Source organism: Condylura cristata, unplaced genomic scaffold, assembly GCF_000260355.1.
Source record: "Condylura cristata isolate star-nosed mole 26May11 unplaced genomic scaffold, ConCri1.0 scaffold00015, whole genome shotgun sequence".
In the NCBI taxonomy this organism is placed as follows: Eukaryota; Metazoa; Chordata; class Mammalia; order Eulipotyphla; family Talpidae; genus Condylura; species Condylura cristata.
The window spans coordinates 36472913-36486336 of record NW_004567116.1 but is presented as its reverse complement, the minus strand read 5'-3'; the positions used below and the strand labels follow the sequence as shown (position 1 = coordinate 36486336).

At 37.7% G+C, this 13424-nt stretch overlaps 1 protein-coding gene and 1 pseudogene across 1 annotated transcript; both read left to right on the top strand.

Moving 5' to 3' along the window:
- The first annotated feature begins 6674 nt into the window (after positions 1-6674).
- On the top strand, positions 6675-7299 carry LOC105853658 (annotated as a pseudogene).
- Positions 7300-12100: 4801 nt separating this feature from the next.
- On the top strand, positions 12101-13078 carry LOC101627173 (olfactory receptor 51T1). The gene has a single exon (XM_004683670.1). The coding sequence runs from the start codon at positions 12101-12103 to the stop codon at positions 13076-13078; it is 978 nt and encodes a 325-aa protein (XP_004683727.1).
- Positions 13079-13424: the final 346 nt, after the last annotated feature.

Genomic DNA, 13424 nt, shown 5'->3' with positions numbered 1-13424 from the left:
TTTTGGTAACTCTTTTTATTTTTCTTTCTCATTTTCTCACTCTCCTTGACATTTCTTGTTTGTTTGTTTGTTTTTTTAATAGATTTCCTACTTTCCAATAGATCAAATTTCATCAGACACCCACACCAGTTTGTGGCTTTTCCTTCACAGTCTGGCTGTAATCATCCCAAATCTCTGCAAACAGCCTGGTCATGTGTCAAGCCATCCACTACACCTCCCTCCCTGAGATCTTTCAGCAGTGCTTTTGTTCCTGTAATCCCTGTAGCAGACCTGGGTAATTAGATCTCAGCTCATGGGTTTATCCTGGCTCATCCCTGTCACTTCTACTCACTTTCAGGAATGGTGCATTAATCTTTCTCTCCCTAGGGTTTAGCAAAACTTACCTCAACTCAGGTTACTGCTTCCTTCTCTCACTTCCTCTCCAACTATTGCAGCAAGTATGATATCTTGGACATAAATGCAGTCTTAAAACTCTCCACCTGAAGCTAACCATGCAGTATATGGAACTGATATAATATAAAAATTTGGAATAATGCATTATATTAAGTGGGATATTTCATGTTTGAAATATGACAACCCATCTAATAAACCAATATTATAGGTCAGAGCTATGGGAGAGGAGCTTGTGTGTGAGGTTTGTCTACAAAGGGTTGCTTTGGGTTCTATAGATGAGGGAATGTTTTGGATTGATGAAACATTCCTGTTTCTGGATTATATGACTATGCATTTGTCAAAACTTGTAGAATTGCACAATAAAAATAAATTTCAGTAGATAGAATTACAACTTTGAAAATATAAACTCTTACAAGCACATTTGGTAAATTAAGTTCTTTAAAATTTGTCTTTCAAAAATTATCTTGTGTCTTCTCTCTCATTCTCCCATTTTGTCTATCTTCTCCCCATGATTTCCTATCTCCCTCCTTTGCTCTTGTCATTTTTATGCAACATATATTTTTGGGTCACCTTGATCATACAACACTCATTAGGTCTGGGTTTTAGATACTGGCATCTCTTTTTGACAAATGTTAACAATGTAGTTTTTAAATGTCTCAGAAAATTATTAAGAATGAGTCACTAAGACATAATATGTTTTGGAAAAAATAAACACCTTCATGATGCTAAAAATTATCTTGATGTTATGAATACTGCTTACAGCTTACAGAGACAAGGTGTATTGTTTATACTTACAATTTCTTTGCAAAAGCACTTACAACTTCTCATGGTTCTGATATTTCATGAGATTTTTATAAAGTCAAATTTATGAAGCAATGGAATAATTTAACTGGATGTAATAAGACATCCTTCTAAATCAAATTTAGTTAGTACCAAATATTATTAGAGCAATATTTTCTAAATAAGTTGACAAGAAATAAGAGAATCTGCTTTTCTTACACTTACCTAAGAGAATGAAGGAAAAGGAAAAAAAACAAAAATAAGCAAAGCACTTATTTTTGTATAATATTAGGATGTCATTGATGAAACTTACATGGAAGAAATAGCAGGTCTGGAGTTGGATAGCACTGCTAACTATAGAAAGAAAGGAATAATATTGGAAATATATAAGAGGTAAAACTGTTAGCACCTATTTATTGGATGATTTATATTTGCCTTTTTACAGATGGATTTATAGATTGATTGTACTATTAACTGAAACATGAAAGTTAAAGGCATAGCCAGTTAAGGTAAACAGGGGAAGCAAACCATATCTTTTTAAATTTGGATTTGTAGATTTTATATAGATTTGTAGATTTTGATAAATATGTTATACAGTACTGAAGATGATGCCCACACATCAACATCTGAAACTCAACATAAGGATCACTATCAAAGACATAGATTTGGAAAAACCTCCTTAAATGTGCTTCATTCATATATATACACATGTGTATATGTATAAAGTAAATTCAACTGTCAATTGGGAGATGAGAGACCAAGAACAGCAAGTGGCTAAGTGGGGAGGGGAGTTCAAGGCATAGACAATGGACTTACATTCTGAGAAGGAAAGGGTTAGTGAGCATGCATTTTGCCATACCAAGCAAAGGATCAGACAAAATCAAGATAACAACAAACCCTAGAAAGCTGACTATGGAATTGTGACTAGAATAGGGGGAAGACAGAACAAAGTAAGGAGGGACCACAAAGGACTATGGGTCTGGTGTGTGTGCTTGCATGGTGGGCATGGTGTAGTAAACATACCTGACAGGGGAGAGCCTAAACTTCTAAAACACTAATAACTATGTAAACCAAGAGTCATTTAATAAAAATATCATTAACTAACAAAAATTAGTAGTTAAAAGAAAAGGGCTCAGAAAAAAGATTGAGTAAAATTATCACAAGTTCTTGTAATGAGTAAGGGAAAGGTTTATCTATCAACCGTGGTGGGAGAAATATTGAATGGGCGTTTGGAAATAGATGTTGATATGAATGGGATTAAAATAGATATGTTGATATGAATGGGAGTTTAAAATAGATGTTGATATGAATGGGGTTAGTATTCAAATAAAATAAAATAACTAAAGAGAGTTTCTAAATTTACAGAATCACAAAATCTTACCTGTTGCACAGTCTCCTCTAGCTATTTTTAGTTTAGATACATTTTGAGAAAAATAAAAGCATCTACCCTTCATTTCAGGGCATGGAAAGAATGAGGCGTTAAAAAATTGTAGTTGAACACTAATCCATCTCTGGAACTCCCCAACCACCCAAATATAACACACACATACACACACACTCACAGACACACATACCACAAACATACACACCACATTTCTGAATAGCCTCCTATTACCTTATTTCCCAAAGACAAGGACTCTCGGGGTGTGTTTATAGCCTGGAGAGACTTGCTCAGTCTTGGAAGCCCCGAGGAATAACCCAGTTCCTTGCTTGGTTGATGGTCTCCATGGGATGGTGTGGGTATGAGTTAGGGAGCTCAGGAAATAAAAATCCTCCTGTGGATAGTGGCAGAGGTTTTGCCATGAGGGTCTCAGTTGTTTAAGTCAAAGATACTATTAGGAATCAGGTAAGTTTCATATCAAAATTAGAAGATAAAGTTGCCTTATCAATAAAGTATTTTAATATAGCATTACTGATATTACCAATTGTCTCTTAACCACTTCTTTCTTGTCCTTTTATTCTTCCTTTGTCCTTCATTTTCCAATCCAACCATTGGTGTCCTTGTGTTCTTGCCTCTTTGTTATTCACACCTGTTATAAGGGAAACAAGCAAAGAAACTTCTCTAATGGGGAGTAGGTCACTTTCTTCTAAAGGCTGGAGAAGACTAATCCTCTATGGTGAGTGCTTTACCTTAGAAAATAGGGGAATTTCCAGTCACTGGAGCTAATCTACACACAAGGTAAGTATAACTTACTGAATTATATAACTGTTCTTCATTATACATGGCACTTCGAAATTCCTTTGTTCTAGAATGAGTGGGCATTGGGAATTTTCCCTTTCTGAAGGGAATTTGTGGCTCTACCATCTTGTGAGGGATTGTCACAATTAATTAATACATTAGGAGGGTTTTTCTTCCTGCTTCTTCATGTTCTCCATGACTATCTAATATCTAGGTGAAATGATGAATAAATTCATCCTTTTAAGATATAATAAGTAAATAAACAGATTTAAAAAAATAAAAAGTAAATAATGTACTTAGTGATGTTTAAAAAATAAATAAAAATAAAATTTTCCAATAATAAAAAAAAGACCAGTGCCAATCTCATCCAGTCATCTATAAATATCCTAGGACAACTGAAAACCTGGATTTTCCATTGCATATTTTACATATTATATGTTACATACATGTAGTGTCTGTATGTATTAGAAGTGTGTTTTTGTTTATTTATTGAGTGCATAGAGATGCAATTTTGACTTGTTTCTTAATTTGATATTCAAGCTTCTTTAACATTCAGTCATTTTCCTGAACAGGGCTGTGCTTTCCCTGCCCACTTCTCCTCTGTGTTGCTACTAACAAGAGATTTGACAAAGGCAAATTATTTTCTTTACCTAGACTTCAGTTTCTTTATTAGTAAATGGAAAGTAGGCTGACTAACTTTTGCTATTCTTTGGATTTCTATTTTCTATATTTTCTTATCCTTCTTTTCTACTGCCCTATTTTCCTTTAACCTATCTTACTGATTAACCTCTTAAACTTTTGTCTCATCTCTAATTTTTATTATTAAATTGTTAAAAAATAAATATTTTCTTTCTCAAAAATCACTAAAACACAAAATTTTGAGCAGCAGTTTATTGGAAAGACAGAAAATGTATCGTGGCTACCTAACAGACCAGATATTTGACAACAAACTCTCTTTCATAACAGCAATGAAAAAAGGCTAGAAGGGTCTGAATTAGAAATCTTTCAAAAAGTATATTTGGGAGACTTTAAATCTAAATGTATTTTTGGGGGGCTGGGGACACAGGACTCTGCTGTTGTGTTTGAGTCCATTGCAGTGGTTCATTTTGATGCATGTATGTTCTCATCCTTCCAAAGTTGTCTGTTGCTTGTATTTTTTATATTCGTCCTGAGCATGGGTCAACAAGATGCCTGGTTTTATATTCTCATGAGCATGGGTCAACCACAGAGTCTGGTGCTGAGTCATTTAGTAGTTAAAGCAAAGCATAAAATATACGAAACTAGAAGAGATACAAAATTAAATGTGATTCTTTGATGATAGAGGAGTCTATCAGTTTTCACTTTCACAACCTGTAAAGAATACTGGCCAATACATCCAAAACAAAAAAGCAGGCCCTCCCTGGTGGCGCAGCGGGTTAAAGCACTGCACTGAGAAGCTAAAGCCACTTCCGCATGAGTTCGATTCCCGCCTGCCCCGGAGGTGACCACATGGTGTGGCAGACCTCTCCTGACCCACCCGCTGCTCCCCTCAGCAGTGTGCTTCGTCGATCTGCCTGTTCTGCTCCCCACTCTGTCTCTGGTGAAGCCTCTCACCGCCCCTGAGCCTCTAGCCTGTACCCCGGTTCTGTATGTACAAATAAATAAATCTTTAAAAAAAAAAAGCAGCAAATTACAAATCCAAATAAAAATATGAATAGAATGTATAAATGGCAGAATTTTTTTAATTCCAACTAATCTAAATAAAATGTAAACATTTTGTTTTCTAAGGTCTTTGCATTTTCAATATTCACTCTGGCTAATGAGTAGATACTATTATTGTCCTTGTAGTCTTTATGGGGTTCTGTTGCTGGGGCGGGGCAGGGGGTAGCTATAATCTGACTACAAAAGATAGTATAGATTGAGAGTCCTTAACACTACATTGTCGCTTAGTTAGGGTGATTCCAATTAGTTGGTGAAACCAATTGATTAGTGTTTTAAGATTGAGAGCTTCTCAAGAGAGCATGTTTTACCTCTGACTAGCATTCATGTTTTAAGTTAAATGATCCCACTGGGGCCTTAAAATAAAAAATAATTCTAATACATTCATCTTAGTAAATCTTCCAGGTCTCTATCAGAACCCTTATACTCTCAGTCAGAATGTAATATGCTCTGGTGAATCATATCTGTGCCTTAGGAATAAGGAGTTGCTTGATGATACTGATCCTGAAAAACATTGCAGCTGAGCCAAATGAGTTATTTGAGAAAAAGAAAAGTTGTTGTTGCTTTCTTGAGTATAACTTATGCTCCCCTCTGCTAAAATGTCAATGGATTAGCAATGACAAATACATTTCATTTTCTATGATTAAAAGTGACTGTATAAAGTTCCTGGGTTAAGAATGATCCTGAGGTTCCACCCAGGCTCAGTGAAAATAAAGTGGAGTCCTGCTCAAAGAGAAGCGTAAGCATTAGCCCCAGCCATTTCCATGCTTACCCCAAAAACAAGAGTGATCTTGGAGTAAGGTGTGTGATGAGTAGGAAGGTATATTTTGTGAGGAGCCAAATAATTCATATTGTATAAGGACTTTGTATTAGTTATTATGTCCCCAGCCTCTGAACTCAACAACCTATATTATACTGATTAGAAAGAAGGAAAAGACAGGAGTCAGAAGATGTTTTACCTAATGCATTGGCACTACAACATGTGCTTTAAATTAATTATGATTTATTTGTACTTGGGTGAATCTTTTTTTATTAGTTAATTTTTTTTTCTTACATTGTTGTAGCCCCTGGAGTTCTCCAGCCATCATATCAAATGTGGGTGAATCTTATTCTCTGGGGCCAGTAGAAACTCTCTACAGGATATAGCTTGGAACAGTAATTTAAGGGCTTCAGTCATCTCTTATACACACACACACACACCACCCATGTGAAAATAAAATGGTTCTACTTCTAGGGAAACAGATTTTTTAAAAAAAATATTTATTTATTTATGCATATAGAAATGGAGTATAGGCCAGAGGTTCAGGGGCAGCAAGATGATTCACCAGAGAGAGTGGGGAGCAGAATAGGCAGATCAACAAAGAACACTGCTGAGGGGAGGAGCGGGTGAGACAGTAGAGGTCTGCTGTGTCATGTGGATCACCTCCAGGGTGGAACTGAACTGGCACTGAAGAGGCTTAGCTTCTCAGGGCTGTGCTCCAACCCACTGCACCACCGGTTGGGGGGAGGGGGTAGCTAGGGAAGCAGATTTTAATACATTGTTAATCTCTGTCATTATATTTTTAGAAAATCATCCATCAGGATTCCATAATTTCCATTCCTATGCTGATGTCACATTGGCTTCATGGCAGAGAATAATCATTCCTACTTCCAAAACCTTTACCTTGTCTTAACTGAAATTCCAGGGTTTGAGCAAAAGTATTATTGGATGGCATTTCCATTGGGTGCTATATATGTCATTGCACTCTTTGGTAATGGGATCATCATCTCTACCATTAAGTCTGAATCGTCTCTGCATATACCCATGTACTACTTTCTGTGTATGCTGGACTTGGCAGACATGGGACTACTCTCTGTACTTTGCCTTCTATGCTAGGCATATTCTGGTTTGACTACAAGTTCATCACCTTTAATGCCTGCCTTGTTCATATGTACTTCATCCACACCTTTTCAGCCATTGAATCTGGCATGCTTGTCACCATGGCCTTTGATCGTGTTGTGGTGATCTGGAGCCCACTCTCATATGGCACCTTCCTAACTAATGGTGTGGTTTGCAAAATGGGGACAATTATCTTGACGAGGGCAATCTGCGTGGCCTTCCCTGCACCTTTCCTCATCAACCACCTCCCATTTTATCACTCCACATCCACTCTCATTCCTTCTGTCTCCACCAAAATGTCATGCGCCTTGCCTGGGCCAGCACCCGAGTTAATAATAATAAGTGTAAGAACATATTTCAAGAAGGATAAAAAACCAGTACGTAATGAATATTCTCAGGATTAGTAATTTACTGCCTACAATGGAGAGATAGATTCTGGTAAAATTGAGACTTAAATCAGATGTGGGTTTGCAGTTGTGAATTAAGCACTCTGTGGGATGAATAGATTGGAGACCATCTATTGTAACTACATTTCCTGAAGACATAAATAAACGTAGTGGACCATAATAGACAATACAGCTTATTGGTAAAGAGCAAGAATTTTGGCTTGAATAAGAACTCTATAATTTGCTGGCTTTTAGACGGGTAGTTATTCAAAGCCTCTAAGTGTTCCTCATCTGTGAAATAATAGAGAATAACACTTAGACCATAGACTTGCTAATAAATAAATAGACATATAAATAAATAAGACAACCTGCTAAAAGGTATTGTGCAAATTTTGATATTGCTGAGTTCACCAAATGCTACTTCAGTTATGCTTAGAAGGGCATATGGGATGCAGATATGAGTCAGTAGAGTAGGTTTTTCAGTCAGAAGAAGGATATGACAATGAGACTGGTTTGGAAAAATACTTTTTGGAACAGTGATCAGAGGGATTATTTTGTACTTTTTGAGTCTGCACTGACCTTCAGGGAGCTCCTTTGCTGAGAATCTGTAGCCTAAGGCAAGGTGAAGAGAAATGCAGCTAGTATCTGATCCGGTCAGGAAGTTTATGAAGGTACCCATTACTGTCAGCCCCCAGAGCCAAGGCTCCATTTAAGCTCCTGATGCATGGGCTTTGCTTAGGCTAGGAGCAGGGTTGAAGCTGTGTTTGAGAGATGTATGGGAGATATTATAGAGAGATAATAGCTTATGAGTCCCATAACTCACACTACAATCAAATACTCACTAATCAAGTTAGCTCACTGTTGCCAGGTGATTCTACTAAGGGGCTATAAAGTCCCCACCACTGGTAAATGGTTTAATCCTTACTCTGTGATGGGATTGAAGAGCATCGGATGGTGTTGCTGATGTGAGCAGGTAAGAATATTTCATGGATGGGAAGGGGACCCCGGGAAAGGGATTAAATAATAAAGAACCCTAGAGATGGAAGGAGGGAGAAATGAATTGATAGAAGCTACAAATAAGGTGGGATGAAGAAATGGAGGTGTGCAATAGATATAGGAAGAAGTGGAAATGAGGGGTTGACGAGAGGAGATAATGGAAGTCAGAAAAATAAGAAGAGATAGGAGTCAGATCTCTCTGTCAACTTTACTAATTGAAGCTTTGTATTTTTCCAATTCTAATTTAGTAGCCAGCATTGAGAAGGAATAAACCTGTAAGCCCAAACCACTTAGTACTTACACACCAGACAGATAAAAGAGATAGCCATAGAATATATAAATTACCAATGTCAGCTCTGCCTCATTGTTAAGAATCAAATGGAAGGTCCAAGCATTTAGTGATTAAAAACAGAAAGGAAATTTCAGGTAAACATGAACTGGAAATATCAGTGCAGGCTCCAAATTGTAGAAGGAATAAATTTCTATGTTGAGAAATAAACAGAAAGTCGAGGTGTGCCTGTACTGTTATTAATGTAAGAAAGCAGAAATGATGTCCTCTGGGTCATTAAGTTTTTGAGTTGGATGGATATTATCCAAGTCATTAAATCTAGCCTTCTTTATATGAACTGTATTTGCCTGCACAGACAAAATGGGGAGACAAAAATAAAGAGTACTAGACTTTTCTCGTCAGTGGGCAGTGCAGAGAGAAACTGGAGCACTGAACTTTATCCTATAATTGGCTCCAGAGAGTATGACTTTTCTGGAGTTAGAGTAAAGGCCCTCTGCTCTTTCTCCAGTGTACATATCTGCATTTCATAAGAAACAATAATCTTTTAGCAAATGAGTTATTTGTCTCCTCTGCTCTTACCCCCTCAAATCCCTCCTATCCCTGTCAAAGGACAGTTGCATTTCTGTCCTTTATGACCTATAATTCAAAGAACCGGAGCTGTCTAGTGTCTGCTTAGTGAGTATCTTATCTCTTGATAACCGTCCCATGCTCAAATGCATCTCTATATATAACAGCAAATGGAGAGTCACAGATGACAAACATACATAGACATTTACACATTTTAAATGGACTCTACAAATGTTCTTTTTGAATAAACTATAAGGACATTATCTCTTTTATTTATTTCTCATCTCTATCCCAGTATGAATCATTTATATATTTATTATAAAATATGAAGCTTTTTTTTTAAATAATAGTTTATTTTTACATCATTTTGTGCCTTTTCCCACCTCAGTTGTAATCCCTGTGGGCTTCCCATTACCAAATCACCCATGTACCATCACCATAGTGCAACTTTTGTGTTTTTAAAGAAGGCATCACACTGCCCAGCTGTCCAGTATCTCTCATAAGCCTAACTTCCCTTTTAGTCTATGACTTAGAAAACAGTAACGGGCATTGTAGTTAATCAGTCTGGCTTTTAATTTTGAACCTATTTTAACTTTGATGTAATACTTGCTGGAGCCATTTCCGTTCTTTAAAGTAGGAGAAAAATATCTGTACCAAAGTTCCTGGAGTTATATAAAGTTATGACTATCAAAAATGTATGACGTTTACAAAGAATTTTAATTATTTTCTACCTGTTTTAACCTACTCTTTCTCCCCCTGTCAATAAGGGGTGAAGGTTACCACTCTTACAGGTTTTCTGGTATTGAACAAAATTATTTTCCTCTGGCTCATCCTTCCTGCAAGATTTAACATTCATCTATGTGTCTCATCTAGTCCGTATTCACCTCTCTCTCTCCTGTCATTTATTTTCGTACTGTTATTACATCAAATATTGGTGATTGAGCCTTATCATATTCCAATCACTGTGCTTGTCTGTGAGGGATCCTATATTCTAGCGAGAAACAGAAATATGACCAAACAGCAGAATTTCAGTGCTAGAAAATGCTGTTGGAAAGGGCCAATAGATTGAGAGATTTTGTATTGTAGCGTAGTGAGAGATTCCTGGATGGTTATCACAGAGAAGAGGTTCATTCTTAACATAGGGCTTAATCTGTCTGAGAAGGAGAGGAATGGAACAGAAATCTCAGAAATGATGTTATCCTTTCTGTTTATGTAGTTTTCCCTCATTTCCTATGTAGTCCTCTATTAATATTTTCCCTTGACTTCTTACATTCAATTCCAGCAGGTTCAGAGAGTTTTGAATGTAGAAACTGTTCTTTTCTCATTTCTGTTTCCCTATCCACCAACACAATAACCAGTATTAGCTGAGTCAATCAGTGTCTGGGTAGTTGATTTGATTCAGTCTGTTTGCAATCTATCGGTTCCTGATTTTTCTGTTCTTTACCAAACAAATCCTAGACACCTGTAATGTAATGCTATATATTATGGCAGAAGAAAGCAATTAGACCTTTTTCTTTCAAAGCAACAAATGATTATTTCTATCATCACCATTGTACATTGGAGAGGGGAGAAAATATCTAACAAGCCTTCATATTTATCCTTACAATAGCAATTGGCAGGGTTTGGTACTAGCAATTTTGTTTTATGCACCCTGTCACTTGTCAGAAAGCCTAGACTACTAAAATATGAGAATAATTATAGTAACCCTATCACTACAGCAATTGGGCTAGGTATGTCATTTCTTGTTAGGTCTCTGTTGGTGAAAAATAATGGCCCAAGTAAACATTTAGAAATCAACAATGATGACACCTGCAGAAGGAGAACACATTCTAAATAGAATTGAATTGTCATTCTAAATAGACACCAGACCCCACCTCTTTATGACACCATTTCTTATCTTTGTAGCAGCCTTTCTATGGATGTTCTCATGGGGGGACTATTTGATACTCCAATTTGTGATGCCACCTTAGCTTATCTATCCTTTACGAACTCTCTTTAATGTCTCAGTTCTTACTTCTATTCCAATTTCTACAAAACCACATTGCTCCATGTGTGCTAGCCCTTTTCTATAGGTGTCTTACCTAAGATCACCTATTATGCTTAGTTTAGCATTCCTGAAATCATGTATTCCAGAAATCTGCTTGTAATTTCTTGGAAGATTCATTAGGACAGTTTACCCACAGTGAGCATGTTAAGCCTACGTGGTTGGTATCCATGAAAATGAGTAGAAATATGTACTCCAAGATAAAGATGGAGAAAGTGGAGTATACGACCTGGTTATTTCCGTAAAGGTGAAAAACTGCACAGAAATGCAGAAATAGAGCAAAAAATCAATCTAAATTCCAGACAGCTGTGGAATGAGAAGGGGAGATATTATAGGACCAATCCCATTACAGAAAAGTGATAAAATTTTCAAAAGCCTGATATGCTGCTTTTTAACTCCTTGTGCCACCAGGGAGGGCCCCACAAAAGAAGATTTTTAATGGAGTCTAGCAGGAGTGGGTGGCTGATGATTCAGCTATAAGGACATCTCTGGATACAATACCTCAGTCCAGCTTCCAGAAAGAACACCTTGAAGCCTGGTGCTTGTAGCTGTTGTGTGCATCTCATTATTTCAGGATCAACTTCTGGAGATGTACCCATCATTTATAATTGCGGAGATGCTTTTGCTCACGTGTGTGCATGTGGGTGACATGTCTTGGAACATTTCCTACTTCAAATCAGGATAGACTGGGCAGTAGAGTGGGGATAAGTCTAAAAAGATGCATGGATGTAATTGAAAGAGACTAGAGTAAGAAAAGTAGGGCTGGGTTCTAACACGAAAAGTTTGAGATTCTAGTTTGGGGGTTTTGAATACAAATGTGTGATTTTGGAAGAAACTTGAAAAAAGAATCAAAATGATAAGCTCTATCATTGTGGTCTCTCTTTTCAAGATGTGCCCTCAACCCAGCATGGTATTTTTCAACAACACCACATCTTCCTCCACAAACTTCCTCCTCACTGCATTTCCTGGGCTGGAACTTGCTCATGCCTGGATCTCCATTCCGGTCTGCTGTCTCTACACCATCGCCCTCCTGGGCAACAGCGCGATCTTGCTTGTCATCAGCGTGGAGAAGGGTCTCCACAAGCCCATGTACTACTTCCTCTCTATGCTGTCAGCCGTCGATCTATGTCTAACTGGCTCAACTCTCCCCACCGTACTTGGGGTCCTTTGGTTTCATGCCCGGGAGATCAGCTTTAAAGCTTGCTTCATCCAGATGTCCTTGGTCCATACTTTCTCTTTCCTGGAGTCCTCGGTTCTGGCGGCCATGGCCTTTGACCGCTTCATGGCCATCTGTAATCCACTGAGCTATGCCACCGTCCTTACAGGCATGATAATCATGGTCATTGGCCTGGTCATCTGCACACGACATGCGGCTTTTATATTTCTCATGTTCCTGGCTTTGAAGAATGTTTCTTTCCACGGGGGCCAGGAACTTTCCCATCCATTTTGCTACCACCCAGATATGATCAAGTACACACATGCCAATCCCTGGATCAGCAGTTTTTTAGGCATGTTTTTTCAGCTTTATATTACTGGCACTGACTTACTGTTTATTCTTTTCTCTTATGTCTTGATTCTCCGGACTGTCCTGAGCACTGTGGCCCCCAAAAAGCAACAAAAAGCTCTCAGCACGTGTGTCTGTCACATCTGTGCTGTCACTGTTTTCTATGTGCCGATGATCAGCCTGTCTTTGACACACCACCTTCTCAGCACCACCCCAAGGGTGGTCTGCAGCACTTTGGCCAACATCTATTTGCTCTTACCACCTGTCCTGAACCCCATCATTTACAGTTGGAAGACCAGGACGATTCGCCAGGCTATGTTCCAGTTGCTTCGATCTAAGAGAGTTCAGGGAGCCCCGATATGAGGGGCTGTAGAGGAGGATTCTTTGAAGGGGGAAAATTGCCAATGCATAAAATTACTTTTAAATAGGAAGCATTCTTGGGTCAATGTGATCGTCAGGTATATTGGTGACTAAGGGAGTTTCAGTTAAATTATAGGCACAGAGAGAAGTGAGTTAATTTCCCCCTAAGCCTATCAAAGAGCTTTTTAAAAAATATATAAATTCTACAGTTAGAACCAAGTTAATTGTGAATATGGCCCTGAAACATTTCAAACAATAATATGAGCCCCTATGCATAATGAAAGTGAGATTTTATTCCAGTTGAATAATTTGATTATATGCTTAAAATGGTAATTTTTGGATCACAAAT

Excerpts from the sequence above, each read along its gene's own strand:
- LOC101627173 (XM_004683670.1), top strand. The coding sequence starts at position 12,101 with ATGTGCCCTCAACCCAGCATGGTATTTTTCAACAACACCACATCTTCC.